Raw genomic sequence first — 19834 nt, 5'->3', positions numbered from 1 at the left:
CTGTCCACTTTAACTTGATCAGAAATTGTGTCTTTCTATTTTAAATGTTAAGCAAGAGATTACCCCATACAGCGGTTGACATTTTTCAGTTTTTTACTTGCATTTACTGGACAGTTTACACAAGGGAGACCTCTTGTTGGGAAGGGATAAGTAAAGTCAGGATTTAACCAGTTGTTTCCAGTATTGAATAAGGCTGTCTGAAGGTTGCAAGAATAAAATGGAAAAATGCATCCACAGACTGAACATGGTGCAGGAGTGGCATGCCTATATGTAGTGGCAGTGCAAACTACCTGGTTATTCAGACATCCCTCGGCTCCCTAACAGTCCCCCAAAAGGAGGTTGGTGGACTGCAAAAGGCCAGCTTTAGCCTTCAGTTCACTGGGTTCACATCCAGATAAGCTGAGGCCACATCAGTAACAACTTTGGACTTTGACTCTCCTTACATGTTTTGCATCAGTGACATGCAAGAGAAGAATAATGTACGGTAGGAAGAGGTGCTGGGAGTTTTTAACCCATAATAATGTTGCTGTTGTGGCTCCAGTCTCATGTGGATGTGAACCTAATGGACTGCTGAAATTACCCTTCTCCTGCACCCCATCATCTGTCTTTCAAAGGACAGGTAGGGAGTTGAGGGACATTTGTATAACTAGGCAATGGAGCCACCTAATTACTGGTATATCGGTACCACCATTCGAAGGTGTCCCTTGCCAACACAACCCACAAAACTAAAACCTCAAGACAGATAAGTCAAGAGATAAGCAACCAGAAGGCCAGCTCAGACAGAAAAACTAAGAGTCTTTATCTTCTCATTCCAGGTTCACTGTTTGACCTGACCCAGTCGTACGACTACAGTTTCCTCCTGGCGGGCGGGATGATCGCCATCTCAGGCCTCATGCTCTTCTTCATCCCATGCATCTGGCGGGTGCAGGCCAGGAAGTTGGCAAGACAGGCTGCTGCAAATTCCTACTAGTTAGTCTCTCAGCATTCAGTGTGGTTGAGAGCTTCAGAAAGGATCAACTTTTAGTACGCCCTGGTCACTTTAACTTGGCAAGAGTGGCTCAAAAGATCAAGTTATATGAGTGAGAGTGCTGAAGAGACTGAGTTTTACTATACTGTACTCTGTTCAGCTTGAATTGGCATAAAATTCCTTCGCTGTGGTCAAGAGTGGCTGAAAATATCAACTTATACTATACAAAGTGCATTTAACTTGTCCTGAAACTGTTGTCTCTCCGTCTTATATATTGAGCTGTGACAATGATAACACTATGATCTCTTCACTTTAACCTGGCCTAAAATTGCTTATCTCTTCATCATTAATGCTAAGCTGTAGCAAGACATTAACACCCAAAATAGGGCTTATTATGAGAACACGTAATGGAAAGAATGCAGAGTCATAGTATTGCCTTTTTCTACAACTGAGTTACAGAAAAAAAGCTGCAAAAGAGCAAAAGTCACTGCCAAGTACAGATGGAAGGGATGTAGAGCCATGGTATTGCCTTATTCTGCCACTGAGCCTCTGAAAATAAAATGCAAAAACCTCCATCAAGTAAATATGGACGAATTATGGATTGGTCAGCAGCAGTGAATGGATCCCAGCATTTATATACAGTGAATTAAAGCTTATACTAGTATGCAGACCTTCACTGCTGCTGATAAATGGCAAACACAGATCCCAGTGTTTGTGTGATGCTCTTCAAAGAATGGATCCTGGTGTTTACGCAGTCATGTGCAAAGAACGGATCACGGTGTTTACAGTATGGGATCAGTGGCAAAGAACGGATCCCGGTGTTTACAGCTTAGGATCAGTGGCAAAGAACAGATCCCGGTGTTTACGTGATGAATTAAGAATGGATCCAAGTGTTTACAGTGAACTTGAACTCTACTGGTGTCTGGGTTTTCACTTCAGTCTGTAGGGTGTGCATGGTGGATCCAGGTATTTATCAAGTATGAACTGAAACTAATACTAATATCTTGGCCTTTATTATAGCCTAAACTGAAGCACTGGAGGAAGCCTGGTGTTTATATACTGAAACTTATACTAACGTTCTGGCCTTTATTATAACCTAGATTAAGAGCGCTGGATAAATCCCGGTGTTTATATACAGTGAACCCTCCATTGGTGTTGTAGGTCTGGCTTGATACTGTGTTCTTATACATGAGACCGAGAGAGCCTTAACCCCAAGTCTGAGAACCCTTTGCCTCCCTAAATTTAAGACAGCCTTCCGAAGCTAGAAAAATGTCCATGAGTTAGTCTGTATGAAGTGAAAATGTTTTAGATTGGACAGGTAGTTGTGTCCAACCCTCTCAGTACATGGGGTCTCTACCAAGCTGAATAATACCATTGTTGATAGCAAGGGTAATGTCTGTGAAGTCATTGCACAAATGAGGCAGTCGGTAGTTGACAGTCTCTCCCATCAAGAACAGTTGCCTTTCTACAGTAAGGTGATCAGACAAGGGTTATTGGAGACTGTTTGTACCCCTTTAAGTCTCATACAGTCTAAATATAATTAGGCCAATAGCAAGAAAAATAAGGTTATGATATAGATGGTCATAAAGAAACACCAGCCTTGTGCCAATTGAGGGTTTACTGTTAATTATTAGCCTCTAAGAGGTTTAAAAGTGATGCTTGTGGTGTGGTGTGGGGTGTGATAGTGTAGTGTAGGCAACAGGTATATGGTGCTGCTCTCAGGCATTTGAAGTCTGCAGGGAAAAATAGGTCATAAGTCTGTTCACACTTTCCTAAACATGCCAAGAAGAAGAGTTTATAAAAATGATGATGATGATATGGTCTTTAGTACTGTATTTCAGAAGTGCCAGTTCTTCCTTAGGAGTTCACTTGTACTTGAGACACATTCATAGCTTTACAGTTACAAGCACCGCAACTTTATTCATGTACACTACATGTTTCATCTGCAGAACTGGCAACAACTAATGCTGAATCTACCTTTATCCTTCTTGTATACAGAAAGAGAGAGAGAGAGAAAGCGAATCTGATGCTAAATATGTGTAACCTCTTCACTAGAATGGTTCTTTCTTAAGCTGAATAACATCAGTTGTACTTAATCTCATACCAAGAATAAAGTAAAAATTTCATCATCATACAGCATTAAGTGTACTAAGATCGAGTTAGGTCATGGTGTTCAATATTTTTTTCTTTTTCCTTTTTTAGATGATTTGACAACGAGGAACAGACTTACGACTTTGACTGCGAGTTATCAGGATGTCACATGTTTTCTCTGTCACTTGTGTGTTGGTGAGAGTCAGCTGCAAAAACATTGTGGCAGATGTGGTTAGGAATATTACAGATGTTACATTTTATCATTCACTATATATGTGAGAGTGAGGTTGGGAAAATAGTGTGACAGTTGGACAAGACTTTTATCCTTATGAGTTAGTAAGATGTTACACTTCCTCTTTGTCACTCATATGCCAGTGAGAGTGTAAGCTATTGAAACAGAAGCTACAGAAACAGAAAGCCTCCGAAACACTGTGACAGATGTGGGAAAGACTTACAATCCTGTCACACTTGTCTGTCCCTCACATCCCAGTGAAGTTGTAAACTGAAGTGAAGAAAACTTCCTAAGAGTGACATCCCAAGAAATTATTTGCCTGGAGTGTAGAGGTAACAGTGAAAACTAAACTGCAATGATCATGATATGAGGAGGAGGAGGACAATAATGATGATGAAAAGTCTGAAAAGTTTGAGGGCTGTATTTTCATAGACACAGAGGCTTACAGAACACCACCTTTTTAATCTTATACCTGCATATAGCGCAGTAATATTCCCATCCATCCATCATCCAATCCTACGTTGCCCCATGAGGAGCGTAGGAGCCCAGGACTAGGAAAGTTGGTCCTGGCATTTAAGATGAGAGTGACCAGCCTCACTCATCCCTGAGTGGCATTACGTGAGCAATAAACCCCAACCATCCCTTGGATATAAACCTTCACCGGCTCAATCCAACTGGAGCACCTTTATTACCCACTAAACCACCAGGAGCCAAAATTTGGTTATATGGTTACCACCCAGCGTAGTACAGTAAATGGTTTCCTGGTGTACAGGAAATCATTTGGCTTGTCACTCAGTGTAGAGTCACCCACAGGCAGAAGGAAGAGGAAAGAATGAAGGAAAGAAAGACACAAGAGGGAGTGTAAAGTCACCCGCAGGCAGAAGAAAGAGGAAAGAATGAAGGAAAGAAAGACAGAAGAGGATGGATGGAAAGAAGGATGGAGGAGAGGAAAGAGCAGACACCCGAGCGCAGCGCCACATTCTTGATTGTTATTTATGAAAACTGTGTCAGCACTGAAAAGATGTAAGTAGCAAGCTGGAAAATACTGAAGTGCAATATGAAAACTATCATATTACGAAGACATATATAGCATATGAGGAATGTTAAACTGTCATCGGCAGAATGGATCACTCAAGGAAGAGGTGCTGGTGAGTCTGTAACCTTTTCAGTATAAGGCCAATGCTGAAAAAATCATCTGTGCATGAATATAAGTCCATGAGAATACAGCCTCAGAGTGTTGTAAGTTGTCCCTATAAACACTGTGCCAAACTACATGAGGTGTGATGGTGTTGTACAGGTTAGCCTGATGCAGCTTGTGCCTTGATGCTGAGAGTTCTTTGGCATTATGTGTGTACTGCTTGGAGATGTCCTTGAAACAGCACTGACCTTGGTACAGGTGGGAATAAAAATTCCCCTCCTCATCACTTACCTCTGCCAGCTAATATTTCTAATCTGGGAAAAGCTTGGCATGTTTCTTTTCCTGTAGATGATGTTCTTTGATGACAAATCAGGGTCAGTGTGCAGGGGTGAGATGCCTTTACATGGTGGCACTGATATCACTGGCAACCCCCACTGCTTGGTTATACAAGCATACCTCATCTTCCTCCCTTCATGGTGGACTGCAAGAGGATAGACTCAACCTACAGTCCACTGGGTTCTTGTCTAGATGAACCTGAGGCCACATTAGCAACTGGGAATGAAAGTGACAGACATGCTCTAAACATGAAGCAGACAGAGAGGAAGTAAATGAACTTTTATCTCCAAATGCAGCCACATTGGATGGAATGCATTTTGTTTTTATTTAAATAATTTAATCCTGATTAAAATGTGTCCAACATGCATTGCTTAAGGTGATAGAACTGAGAACTTTGCATTTTTGACTGAAAAGTAAATGGATGTATGGCCAAGTCTGCTGAGTACTCTGTTGATAGATATGGGGCACAGTGAGGCATGGTACTGTATTTAAATGTGCAGAAATGAGGAAAGAGAATGCACGTTAGTTCTCATGTTTTCACCCTTTCTCTTTCCTTGTTTTTGAATCTGAATTCTACCTGACCCTAGCTTTAGGTGGAAGTAGGGTCAGAATGATAATGAATCAGTCTGTCAACAAAATAGGGGAAGGGAAAGTACAGCAGTTCTACTTTCATACATTACTTTCTTTTTCCCTACTTCTGAATAGCACCTCACACCATCTAAGGTGGGAATAAGGGTCCTGATGATGATGATGATGATGATAATGATGATGATGATGAAGCTTGATAAGTAGCAGTCAGTGAATGTTTGGAGTTTGCCGAGACGTCATTTTGTTGTTGGTCTGATTATGCCATATGTGTTTACCAGTCCGTCGTGCAATGTTGTGCAATAGAGATACAATTACTGTAGTGTGATTGAGAAGAGGAGAGAGAGTTAGTGTATGGGATGAGGGAGTTAGTCTAATGGTTCTTAACAGTTATATGTTGAGATATATAGGATAAGTAGGGTAGTGTACGATAATAATGTAACATCCAGTCCCATTGTAGCCTCTTTGAGTGTAGGGACCTGAGGCTAGTTCAAAACACTGATAACGGATGACAATTCTACTTCCATTGGTACCATACTATCATGTGATGAGAAAACATCCAGTTATTTTAAAATCATCCAGTCACTTTCAGGGGTTACTGAAGGTTTTACTTTATAATGCATGAGTGAAGTATCTGCAGACTTGATGACTAGCCACATAGATTACTCTCTGTCAGGAAACATTCAGCCACAAATACATAGAGTCAAGCTCAAACTGAGACACCAGCATTACAACTCTTATTTCACATACCTATATTAGATTTCTGCTTTCCCAATAATTCCACCAACTATTGAGCATTATGTAGCTGATTTTGGCACTTAGTTTAGCTTCCAGTCTGTAAAAACTTTAGCTATATTATGGCCATTCTCAGTGTGACAGTTTCTTAAATGGAAGCATGGCATTATTATTTTTTATATTGATATGTATGTGTATATGTAATGCCACCAAGGGGAGTAGGCTGGTCATCAGAGGACTAAACTGTAACAACATATCCTTGGGACTGTGCACCTCAGAGGGGGTAACGTGGAACTGGGTGTTATTCTTAAGGTTGATAATCCCATATGCCTTACACACAAATGTCCGCCCAAATGGAGGCTTAAGTGTAATCATTTTTTATACCTTGCTCAAGCCAAGCATCGCCTCTCCAGTTTGCTCACCACAGCCATGCGTAGATACCCCTTCAGCTCAAGGATGTCACTTTATATTTATTCTTGCTGTAGCTGGTGCACTCCCTGGAAAGAGGGGATGGTGAACTGCAGATCATCTTTAAGCCTGCAGTCTACCGGATTCACATTTCAAATAAACCTGAGGCTACAACTACTTTTCTCACCTGAATGCTGGTGAGGGATGTCATCATGTGGCGACACCAGTACAAACAAACAGCTCCCTGGCCTGGTTACACAAATGTTTTATCTCCCCCTCTCTCCAAAAATGAGGATGGTTGACTGCAGGAGGAGGGCATCTTCAGCCTGCAGTCCACTGGGTTCACATTTAATTGGATCAGGGGCTGCAACTAATACCACTACTCTCACCGGACAAAAGGAAGGCCACTTCATGTCATGGAGGTGTATGGTATGGGCCTTGGGAACAAGTTGTGAAGCCTATGCCCAGAATGGGACACATTGAAATAAGAAAAAATAAATAAATATATAAAAAACTCATTGGAAATGGGTAAATAAATAAGTTGTGAGTTATGAAGACATGGAAATGATGTATGGATGTAGCATTATCTTCTGCCAGGTTGTTGCTTTTGCTTAACCACAGTCTGTCTGGCCAAGAAGACCTGTCAGCCATAGGTGAGCAGTTGCTCGTGTAGGGATTTGGCATCCCTCTGGTAGACAGCACCTCACTGGGGTCAGACTGGGGCCTTTCCCATGTCAAGGTGCAGGAAAAAAGTTTGGCTCCCACATGGATACCACATTGCCACCTAGTGTGCACAATGTCACCATGTGTAGGCTTTCCATCGCACCCGATATAGCAGTAATTAACAAAAATGACAATCATAATGTAGGTGCTCATGAATAACTGCCTATAACTTCAATGAAAGTTGCTATTGATTAATTGTATAGTTCTTTGTAAGTTGGAAGTGAATTGTTTACTGTGCAATCAGCCTCTCAGCATGAACAAAAGTATGTCTTACCTAATATCAGAGTAGGATTTGCCAGCACACATCACCTAATATCAGAGTAGGATTTGCCAGCACACATCATAGCCTTCAAGTTGAGAACTGCCATTTTTCCTGAATTTTCTATTGCTTACTTCATATGCCCTTCATTCTGAGATCCATGCGGAGCTGAGGAAAATTGTCAGTTAGCAGGAGGAAAATATAGGAGGCATTTTGTACAGTTCTTGCTGCTTTGGACCCAGCCTCATCTGGAGGTGAATAAGCTGCCCTTTTCCTACAGTCCACCATTCACCATTTGGGGGATGGGAAGGGAGTTGAAGGACATTTGTATAACTGATCTCTGGAGTTGTATGGTTATATCAGCGCCACCACATGAAGGCATCCCTCTTCAGCATTACAATAGAACTAAGGAAAATTTGAAGGGATTTATGGATATTTTCAAGCCCTTTTACAGCAGGGTGCCTCTTACTTACTGAATCAAATCATCTGATGGTAGCAAGAATATTTTAAAACAGACATTGTGCTGAAGGAGTAATAGTACTGCATTTTCCATAAACTAATGCCATTACTGTTTACTGATATTTAGTAAGTCTTAGCAGTGTTTCATTAGAGGTACTGTATGATGATGATGAGGTATATTGATGATGATGATGATTGTGTATATTGTATCTTTTCCTTAGCCTACAGTGATGAATGTTGTTACAGGAATAATCTGTTGAGCAATTGCCGCCCATAAGTTTAATAGTACGATATCTATAAGTCATTATGATATGTCCTCATTTTTTATATTCCTTTTTGTTGACTAAGTCCACAATGAATTACAGAAAATTTGTCAGCTATATGAAGTATTGTGTCACTTTTTAACTATATGCTCTTATTATTTATTTATTTTTGCTTTCAAGTTAAAAGTAAATCAAATATTCCCCATTAAACCTCCATGACTAGTTGTTAAGTTCATTTGCCAGTTTCTCCCAGTTTATTCTACCAACAGTATGGATAAAAAAATGTGATATTATTAAACACAACCTGGAATAATGATGAAAACTGCAGGTATGTCAGTTCACCGGGTGTTGGGTGTTCAAAATTCAGTGGTTGAGAATCGGATGTAGAGGATCAGATCGGATGTTGCGTGTTTTAAGTTATGTTGAGTAGGATGTCAAGAATCAGGTTGGTTGTTGGATGTTTTATAATCAGGTCAGTTGTTGGATAGGTTACATTGAGAGATGGATGTTGAGAATCAGGTTGGATGTTGGATGTTTTATGTGGAGAGGTGGCTGTAAAGAATCAGGTTGGTTGTTGGATATCAGGTTAGTTGTAGGATAAGTTGCGTTGAATCGAATGTGAAGAATCAGGGCAGTTGTTGGATGTTTTAAGGGACACTGAGTTAGATGTGAAGAATCGAATGCAAAGAATCACGGCAGTTGTTGAATATTTTAAGTTAAGTTCAGTTGGATGTAAAGAATCAGGGTAGTTGTTGGATTTTTGAAGTTACGTTGAGTTGGGTGTAAAAAATCAGGGCAGTTAAGTTAAGCGGGTGTTTGGGGTCTGTATTCACGTCAGTTAAGGAAACACCCTAACACCTTACCCTTACCAATTTATTTTTCAATACAGCTCATTAATAATCCCGTTTGTGTTATTTTTGCCCCTCCTTGTTGGCCTTTGAAACTATATAAACAACCTACAAGACAACAGAAAGGCATGGGGTGGAAAATAAATAAGTTAGGAAAAACCGTTAGGGAGTTTCCTTAACTGACAAGATACCGGCATGAGTGTCAGGAGGGGTATCAGGGGCTTGTATCAGGGTCAGGTTAGCCTTATGTGTGATGATGTGTTCCTCCATTGTGTTCTTGTTGTGTGAAGATGATTTCCTCTCGGTTTAGGGGATAGGTCTGGTAGTGAAAGGCTTACTGAGGGCTAAAGCTAACCCTGCCAGGCCAAGAAATCTATCCCAGACTGAATAAAATTGTCTGGTAGGAGCAAGATTAGAATAGTATAAAATATCATTGTTCTAAAGAGGTTCAAGGGTCCAGCATCAGGGAGATTGTTTCAGGTGATGTTATGTGGGATCTGGGTTGTTGTTGAAGTGTGGACCTGGTGGACTGCAGACTTAAGGTGGTCTTTTCCCACAGTCCACCATCCTCCTTTCGGGGGATGGGTAGTAGTTGAGGGACGTTTGAATAACCTGGCAGTTGAGCCCCCATGGTTATATCAGTGCCACCACATGAAGGCATCCCTCTCCAGCACTGAGATCTGGGGTGAAATTATTTAATGTTAGTGTAGATGTGACAAGAACGTTGGTGATAGCATGAATGAAGTCACTAAAACTCCTTGCAGGGAAAGGACTGCAGAGTTTTGGCACCTTTCTGAGTGGATTGAGGCAATATAGAGTCTGCTGTTAAACAGTGGAGTAATCTTTATTAATATTATTATTATTATTATCATTATTACTGTTGTTATTATTATTATTATGGTGTGCATTAGTATGGATTATGTTATTATTTAAAGGTTTATGAATGTGTCCAAGCCCTATCGTATATCTATCAACATAGTGTAAGCGGAGAACCGAGAAATGTTTTGAGATGTACGAGCTTCCATATATTTAGTTACGTTAAGGAATATTATTTTTGTAAGAGACATCTGTATGTGAAGCATTTCGTTGCAGAAGGTTGTCTTCTTGTGATTTTTGGAGGCTTTCTTTGCACCTTTTCCTCAGTGATTTATGCCGTAATTTGCCTTAATACTGTATTCTTTTGTATGTTATTTATGTTGTATCATTTAGCCGTGATGTGTAGTCTGAGATTTCAGAGGCGTGGATGATTGTGAGATCTTTTTCATTGGGCATAGTTTCCTTTTTTCTATTTTATATATTTCTAGATCCCACCCATCATATTGTTTAGGTAGAATTGTGTTAAGATGATGATGATGTAAACATTAATTAAAGAGTATTAATGTTGTGTGGCTAGAAATAGAATGGTAACGATGACAGTGGCGATGATTAAGACAGTGGTGATGGTTTTGATGATTATGATGATGATTCATACCTTAATTAAAAGAAAGAGAGAGAGAGAGAGAATCAATGTCACATACGAGGAATTATACTAGTAAGGAGGAAGTGCTAGGGAGCCTTCTAAGTTCACAACAATACAACCTAGAAAGCCTAACTGAAAGAACCAGTAAATTACACAACTGGTACTTTTGCCCCTCTGTCATTTGCTTACTATACTCTTTTCACTTTAACTTGGCCTATAATTACCATCTCCCCACCTTGAATGCTGAGTTGAAGTGACAGATTAACACTGGAATATGGTGCTAATCATGAAGAAGTGCCATGAAAGGATGTAGAGCTGTAGCTATGTCTTATCCTGCCACTGTGCTACAAGCAATAAGCAGCAAGAGGACTAAAATCTGGGCCAAGTGAAGGTGAAAGAACTGTAGTAACTGCTTTGCTAACCTGTAATATTCTTTTCCTACTGTTGCTTACCCATCCTATGTGTATGGTGGGGAACAGGGATAGGATGATGATGGTGATTTTTTATTTATTTAATTTTTTCAAGCTTTTGGTAAGAAAGATGTGTGTTCTGCATTATTTCCAATTTGTAATCAGTATCAAGTGTTCATTGCTGATATGTTAAAAAAAAAATATTATTAATCTCCTTTCGTGTTCAGTGCTGTGTTGCAATGTAGGATGATTTTTATATGGAAGTAGATATATATATTTAATCAAAATAGAGTACTGTATCTGCTCAGCTTTCTCTTAGTATGACTTGTATGAGGATTTCTTAAGTTTAGGGAAATTTAGTAAGCTTAGGGAAATTTAATGAAGCTTAGGGCAATTTCTTTTTATATTTTCCATTTAGTTTGTACTTAGATGCCTGGTGGTCTGGCAGTGAAACCTCTTTGCCCTGATGACTTCCTCTGTATTTATTCTTGCTGTTTAAAGATTGTTTTATTTAGCCTCAAAGAGATAGAGTCTTCATTATCCTAAGTTTAATAGAATAAGGTGCTGGAGAGGGATGCCTTCATGTGGTGGCACTGATATAACTGGGTGGTAGAACTGCCTGGTTATACAAACTTCCCTCATCTCCCTCCCTAACCCCCCAAAAGGAAGATGGTGAACTGCAGGAAGAGGACAACTTCAGCCTGCAGTCCAATGGGTTCACATTTACATGAGCCTGAGGTTGCAGCTCCTCCTCCTCCTCTTCCTCTTCCTCCTCCTCCTCCTCCTCCTCCTCCTCCTCCTCCTACGACTATGACTACGACTACTACTACTAAATAAATAGCAAGAATATGGCGAAGTAAGAAGTCATGTTACTAAAATGAGTGAAATGATTGTTAAAGTGAAGGATCCGGTATGTAACTTTTGAGGTTTTTTATCCCACAGGGCCACCAGGGGCGTAGGCCAGTCACCTACCCTTAAATGTTCAGGACTGCCCAGCCTAGCCTCAGCCCTCTACACATCACAGGGGTTGATATGGGAGTGGCCATTAACCATACATTTATCTAGTTAGTGTCAAAGATGGCAGGTTGGAGTCTAGCATTCCTGGGGCCTTACTTTGGGGTGTCAGAGGCATTCTATACCCTTTTCGCTCTAACTTGGCCAATAATTACTATCTCAATATCCTTAAACTTAGCCTAAAATTGCCATCTCTCCATCCTGAATACTGATTTACTGCAAGAGATTAACACTGCACTCTTTTTACATCGACTTGGCCTAAATTACCCTCTCTCAATCGTGAATACTGGTTTCTGTTAACACTGTACTCTTTTCACGTTAACTTGGCGTAAAATTACCATCTGTCCATCATGAATGCTGAGTTGTAACAATAGATTAACACCGGGATAGAGTGCAAATCATGAAGAAGCGCTGTGGAAAGATAGCAGAGGTGAAACATTGTCCTTTTCTGCTGAGCTATGTGAAATAATCTGCCAAAGGATGAAAACCTGAGCCAAGTTAAGGTGACAGAACCATAGCGTCTCTTTGTTAAGGGAAATATATTGCCCATTACCATTTATAAGTTCTTGGATGCTATTTATGTTGATTGCATAAATTAGATACAAGAAAATATTAACCTTCCCTGCTATATATTCACTTTATCTTGTGCTGTATGTTGTTTATTGTACATCTTTTACGTGAACAGAGTCTTCCTATAAGACTACCTAAGTAACTTGCAGGTAATAGAATTTTATAGATTTTTAGCCTTCTGTATTACATTGTACACTTTGATGTTCTCTTCTATATGTTATTTTTGTCTTTGGTATGAACACAGAATGCATCAATCTTGCAATGAAATATTAATCTTCCATATGGTAAACTAGAGATGCTGTGCTCGTTTAACTTGGCCCAAAATTGCCATCTCTCCATCTTAAATACTGAGTTGCAACAATTGCGAAACACTAGAATGTGGTACTAGCCATGAGGAAATTCTGTGGAAAGGATATAGAGCCTTGGTATTGTCTTGTTCAGCCATTGAGCTACATGAAATAAACTACAAAAGGATGAAAATTGGGCCAAGTTAAGCTGTAAGACCTATAGTCATGGGTAAATGCTATGGAAAGGATGTAGAGCCTTAGTATTGTCATATTCCACCACCCTGCCCTAAGGTGGGAAAGGAGGTCCAGATGATGATGATGATGAGATACATGAAATAAGCTACAAAAGGATGAAAATCTTGGCCAAGTTAAGGTGAAAGAACTACAGCAAGCCTCCCAAACCCTAGTACAGTATGAGCCCCAGAATTCAAGCCAACCCCAACCTGCCACAGTCCTGCCTCGGCCTCACTACCTCACTCGGCCTCACACACGTTGCCTCCAGCTTTGGCCTTAATCCCACATCCCGTCTGCAGGGTTACGTATGGTGTGATGCCGAGGAATAATGGAAAATTCATAGATGTAAATAAGAAGTGGTACTAAAAACGAACTGAAAAATGCCTAAAATGATAGACAAAGACAGTAATCAATAAAAGAATGGCACTGAGGAAGAACTGAAAAATGCCGTAGAATGAAATGAATAGATAAAGGGAATCACTGAGAAGTATATTTTGACCGTGGATGAAGTATGGAGATTGGAGATGTGAAGACCCAGTGAATAAGATGGATAAACTCTTGGAATGAGGCACAAAATTGGGAACAGACAGAGAAGAAGTGAAAGTAATTTAGAAGGAAGTAGGGTAACAAAAAGAGGTTGGAAATATGAAAAGCTGGTGGAGAACATGAACTGCAGTAAGAATGATCAGAAAAAGAGTTGAATGAGATACAGAGGAGTAAATGACAGAAAAGAATAATTACTACCCTGCCTTCCCACAAACTGTCCACATCATACCACATTGATTATAGAGCTCAAAGATGAACAAAGATAATTTTTCAGTGCTAGTACATCACTTAGTTGACAGTGGGAGGAGGAAAGTGCCATCATAAGAAAATGCAGTTAGCTAATTGCTGGGAGAGAAACTGAAAAAGAGAGTAAAAGAAACTGAGTTCTCTGTTCAAAATGCCACCTCTCAGTAGCTGGAGAGAGGAAAAAAAGGAAGAAAAAAATTAACATGTCATCCAACCAGAAGTGCCATCCTTGAAAATAGTGCTCACATATCATGGCAGAGTGAAAAAAGGAGAAGGAAAAAACCCTGCAGTGTGTCCATAGTGCCATGTCAGAAGAATCATTTCACATCAGATCAACCTGATGCTAAATTCGCTGGTTGCAGAAAGTTACATATCACACAAAGCCTTGTTTGCTTGGTTCAGATTGGGTTGTCTCAGCTGCTGCCTTAACCATTGCTTGCAGAGCCCAGTATCTGAGTTGGCTTCCAGTGCACTGCGATAAAGACTTGTTGGAAAGACTGACTTGCGGCTGGAGTGAACTAATGCCTGGAAATTTTATAAGCGGTTTGGTACGTATGTATTTCAGTTAATATACCATATTACACGGCGACAACTGTGAATCATATGAGTTAAGACTCTGATGTAATTCCAAGTACAGTACAGTACTCAGTACAGTAGTTTGTTTACCCCCCTCAGTCTGAGGATCCATTTTTCACATTTCTAGCTGTCATCAGACTGTATTACTCAGCTTATGACAGACTTTGTGAACTGGAAGGGATACGGTATTTTAAAAGTAACCCCTTTGTTTACACAGGCCCTTCCTAAATTGGAAAAAAAAAAAAAAAAATGTCTGGAGATAGCATAAGAAATCAAACATAATTTTTAGGTTTTTGCCATTTTCATATGGTTTCATTCAGCTTAGAGGTGATTGATATAGCCTTAATAATCTCCTTGACAACAGCTGGTCTCGCCTAAGCTGCATAAAATAACCTGAAAATGCAAGAATGACAAGTAAAAACGTCCTCAGATTGAAGGGGTCCAGAGTATGAAGGTAGTGGCCAGGATGGGTGGGCTTTGTGGTTAATTTTAGCAAGCTTGTGTTTAAGTCTGAGCTACCTAAAGAAAGGGATGGCAAACCCTTTATGGTTTTTTCATAGGAAATCTGTGATTATATGATTATAGACATTCTACAGTAAAACTTATACATTTTAATGGCTTTTATTGGCTCCCAGTGTGAATTAGTTTGTAATATACCATTTTATATATTGTACTGCATTGCATGATGAGAAAAAAGGAGATGGATTATAGGAGAGAACTTAGAAGGGAGATACAGAGAGAAGGAAGAAGGTCGAAAGGGAGGTAGGAAAGGAAGAAGGGAAGTGATGGCTGTGTGGTTAGGGACACAAGGGTCAGAGGAGTGGAAATGGGTCCTCAAAAAAAGGCATGTGAAGTTATTAGGAGAGAGAGATGGACAAATGAAGTTAGGGAGTGCTGAGGTGTTGATAGAGATGCTGAAAATGTGAGGAGGAGCAAGCTGCCCTGAGATGGTTTGGCCATATGGAGTAAACAAGGAGTGGGAGACGGAATAGTAAAATGTACGTCAATGAGGTGGAGGGAGAGAGAAAATGATGATTTTCCCCCTTCTTTTACTCCCCTATTTATTGTACCTACAACGATGACATCAGTAGCTGAAAAAAAATATGAATCGGCTATAATATTTAAGCTTAGGTAACAGCTGAAATTAGGACTAGTAGTAGTAGCAGCAGTGGTAGTGGTGGTGGTGGTGGTAGTAGTAGTAGAGTAGTAGTAATAGCAGTGGTGGTGGTGACAGTAGTTGTAGTGGTGGTGGAAATGATAGTACAGTAGTAGCGCAAGGAGGAAAAGGATAATATTTTAAATTTTTATCGTAGCCCCAGTTTCATCTGAACGTGAATCCTGTGGACTGCAGACTTAAGTTGTCCTTCTTCAGTCCACCATCCTTCCTAGGGAGACAGGGAAGTAGTTAAGGGACTTAGAGACCTTTTGTATAACCAAGCAGTTGAGCCGCCCTGTTATATCAGTAACATGAAGGTTCTCTCTCTTTCTCTCTCCCTCAAAGAACTTCAATACGATGGGGTCATTTTCACTTTATTCTTGGTGTCTTCTGACCTTATACTACTCTAGTAGCTCAAGATTTAATCCCAGAGCTAGGCAACTATGGCCATATAGCCTCGCTAGGTTACAGGAACGCGCTATCACTCCCGGCACGGTAGTCTCAGGCGAGGCTCGAACTCACGAGCTCGGCGCTCTACCTCTGAGCCACCGCGCCCCTTAGCAGTAGCTCAAGAGAAACTTCGATATGGAGTGTGTGTGTGTGACCGCACCGTGGAAAGGTGGTAGAAAACTTGCCGAAGACAAAATTACGGTAATGATAGGGTAAGGATAATGTCTATCTGCCTGTTTATCTATCCATCTGTCTATCAATAGCCACCAGGGTATTCCCGGATGGGATGGCCACAATAATTCACAGTATGACGCACTTCCGACGCAGAAATTTCAAAATGTCGTCGTGCCTCTCATGGCGTTTGAGTTTAAGCAAGATTTATTTCTATTCTTCGTACATTCCTGTATGAAAGTGATTTTAATATTTTTACCTAATTTTATGAATTTATGAAGGAATTAAACATTAAACAGGGATCTTCAGGAATTGTCATCATTTAAACTATAAACATTTACGAACATGCAAAGGAGTAAACAAATTTCATTTTTGACGGTGTTGAGTACCTGTTATTTCGACGTGATTAGCCTGCATCCCACATAACTGAGTGCTGTCAGCAACGATACATAAAGGTCAGAAATATTTTATCACACCGTTTTAATTATACGGCCCTTCCTTTCTTGGGGGAGGGCGGTACATCTAGTTCACACACACACACACACACACACACACGAGCTTGACTCATTCCTGTAAAGATACAATTAGGTAAGAACAATTAGGTAAGAACACACTTGTACTGCTGTTTCCCCTCATTGTCCGTGTTCAACCAGTACCATCCGGGACATGGAGGGTAAGTGTGATTGTTGCCCGTTGTTTTCTAGATGATTTGGGCTTAAAATAGTTTGCCTTCCTTATTAACCCTCGTGGAGTCAACAGGCACTAACTGCTTCCCTCCAATGATATTTTAGTAATTTTTGCTTTTCAGGAACTTTTAGGTTAGGTTAGATATTAGTAGTAGTAGCTGTAGTAGTAGCAGTAGCAGTAATAAGTGTAGTAGACTAGCAGTAGCAGTAGTAAGTGTAGTAGTAGTAGTAGCAGTAGTAGTAGTAGTAGCAGTAGTAGTAAGTGTAGTACTAGTAGTAGCCTAGTAGCAGTAGTAATAGTAGTAAGTGTAGTAGAAGTAGTAAGTGTAGTAGTGGTAGTAGCAGTAGTATGTGTAGTAGTAGTAATAATAGTAGTAAGTGTAGTAGTAGTAGTAGTAGTAGTAGAAGTGTAGCAGTAGTAGTAGTAGTAGTAGTAAGTAGTAGTAGTTGCTGCAACCCCAGGCTCACTTGACTGTAAACTCAGTGGACTGCGGGCTTAAATTACCCTTCTTCAGGCCACTATGCTCCCTTCGGTGAGTAGGGAGAGGATGGAAGGACGTTTGTGTAACAGGGCAGCTCCACCACCCAGTCATTTAGGTGCCACCATGTGAAGGCATCCCTCTACAGCACCTCTGCAATGAAGCAAAATGACAAATGCGCCTGGTGACTAGATGTCTTTCTTTTCTTGTCACGTAATGCCATCAAGGGAAGTAGGCTGGTCATCTACCCCTAATTTCTATATCCCTACACTTCGAAGAATGCAATACGGGATTTTTTCTTTTTTTTATCCTCAACTAAAAATACAACAAAGCCAAAAAGAAAAAAAAATGTATGACAAAAAAACCAAGTTGAGTAGGAAAAAAAAAAAAAACGGTGTGATATTACTTTATGTTGCGATGTGTATCATAATTGTACCGTATTTATCTATATTAACTGACTACCTTCCTTACATAGAAAATAGCTGAACCTGTCCATAACAAATCTATAGGGTTAACTGTTCGTGAAAAGTACTATGAAATTTGAAACGGTGACAATCTGCAACCGGAAGATGCCTATGATTTATGTCGCTTTCTCCTGTCACCCCCCCTCCCCTCTCCGATTCCCATGCAGTAATATATAAAGAGTCAAAGTTTCTGTATTCCTGTGCCGTCTGTAACTACATACAGCTGTTTTGTAATATGTGATAGGAGTAGTTATCTTAGATAACCACAATCCGTGCAACATAACGTTTTCAAATCTTGTGCTTCATGACAATTCAAACCTTTGGAAAAGTAGCAGAAAAAAAAAAAAAAATTGACTAGTGTTTTGCATACATCTCACTCCCTTTTTGAAATTCTTTTATTAGATGTATGATTATATATAGTACCGTATTGGAATCATTTTGCGACATCAAACTTTCAGTGCAAGGGAACGGGAAAGCAATCATTATTCTAATAGGCTGTTTTCTTCCACTCTTGTAAGTTTATACAGTAGCACACAAACATTCAATTTCAATTTCAAAACATACTCCTTTAATATACAGTATATAACAGAACACTATAATCCACTCTCAGTGCATTGTAAGCTATCTTATTAACTACCAGCTCATTTCACCATTCTGCCTTATCCCTTCTTCACTCGAGAAACCAACTGTAATTTCATAATGTTTTATCTATTGGTAGTTAGTGAGGACTTTAGGTGTTACTGATAACCTTTTTAATTTTGAATCTGATAACAGCTATCTAAATAGGTCAAGATATCATTATTAGCTGGAATATAAAACGGAAAATAAATCCTATTTTCATGTATCTTTAACATTGCCTGTAGTTTCTGTGAAATTAATGCAGCAGATTGCAAATGCAGGATACGCGGTTTTATGACATATGGTTGACAGGAAAGTATAAAACAGGAGTTATGGTCCCCAAACAAGTGTAGGCGAGATCCCCCTAAAATGGCCGGGTTTTCTCTAAGGGGTGCCATCTCGCGGCCAGCGTCGGAAGTCCGCCTGCTTTATTCGCTTCACTCCAAGGACGAAAAAATTACCGTGATTTGGCAGGACTATTTTGTGTGTGTCGATAAATATGGTGTGAGTGGTGACCAGGAACAATGTACGCATGGTAAGCCGGAGAGAGTGAGGGCTGGAGAGGGCTGAGTGAAGGGCTGGGAGGGGTGGAGTGAAGGGCTGTGGAGGGCTGGAGCGGCCGCCCCTCGCCTCCCTAACACCCAGACTCGGTCCTGTATTGATTAGTTCCTTCAAGCGGTCCTGGAACTTACATGGAATGGTGGAAATGGTGGGGAACGGGATGGGAAATATAGGTGTGGGCGTGGAAGGGGTTACGTGGGCGTGGTGCGGGCGTGAGGGTCCTGGGAAGACAGGAGGGAGAGGACAGTAGCAACGGGCTCGACCAGCGGCCATGTGCCTACTTCTCCCATCTTTCCTTATTACCATTATTTTACCCCTTAGCACGTCCCCTTAGCCCTGACACGCCCCCTCCCATTAACAAAGGGGCCTAGGGAGTTGTGGGGTAGTGGGGTTTGGGTGGGGTTGTGGAGTGGAACGAATTTGGGAGTGGGTTGGGGGGTGAGATGGGGGTTGTGTTTATAGGTGATGCTGGGGTGTTGTAGCACTTCTGGGATGATATTTGGGGTGCTGGGGTTGTGGCTGTGGTGCTGTGATGCCCCTGTGTGCTGTGCTGGACCTTGTGTGCTGTGTTAGGGACGTGCTGTGACAGTTGTGTGCTGCTGTGTTGACATGTAACAAGCCAGCATCACAAGTGTATTTCTTCAACATTACATCATAACTGCTGTGGTGTTATGAAATATTTTAGTGTGATATAGTGAATAATGGTGTGTTAGAATATTCTGTGACAGTTCTTGATATTGCTGTGTTGACATATAAAGCCAGCATCACAGAACTAATGCATTGGGTGTGTTGATGTGCTACAAGCTGTTTTGTTGGGGATAGTCCTGTGTTACCTTGTGGTGCTGTGTTAGCAAATGTTACTC

At 40.5% G+C, this 19834-nt stretch overlaps 1 protein-coding gene across 1 annotated transcript in view; it reads left to right on the top strand.

The window, feature by feature from the left end:
- The window catches only part of Mct1 (Monocarboxylate transporter 1), a 53605-nt gene extending 52585 nt beyond the window's left edge, over positions 1 to 1020 (top strand). The window contains exon 12 of the mRNA XM_080273955.1: positions 816 to 1020. Within this exon, the coding sequence (XP_080130081.1) occupies positions 816 to 970 (155 nt within the window). The 3' untranslated portion in view covers positions 971 to 1020. The remainder of the gene's footprint in view (positions 1 to 815) is intronic.
- Positions 1021 to 19834: the final 18814 nt, after the last annotated feature.

The sequence above is a fragment of the Coenobita brevimanus genome, chromosome 56 (genome assembly GCF_032717465.1).
Source record: "Coenobita brevimanus isolate Jiangsu-jjx chromosome 56, ASM3271746v2, whole genome shotgun sequence".
NCBI classification, from domain to species: domain Eukaryota; kingdom Metazoa; phylum Arthropoda; class Malacostraca; order Decapoda; family Coenobitidae; genus Coenobita; species Coenobita brevimanus.
This window is presented reverse-complemented; position numbering and strand designations above follow the sequence as displayed.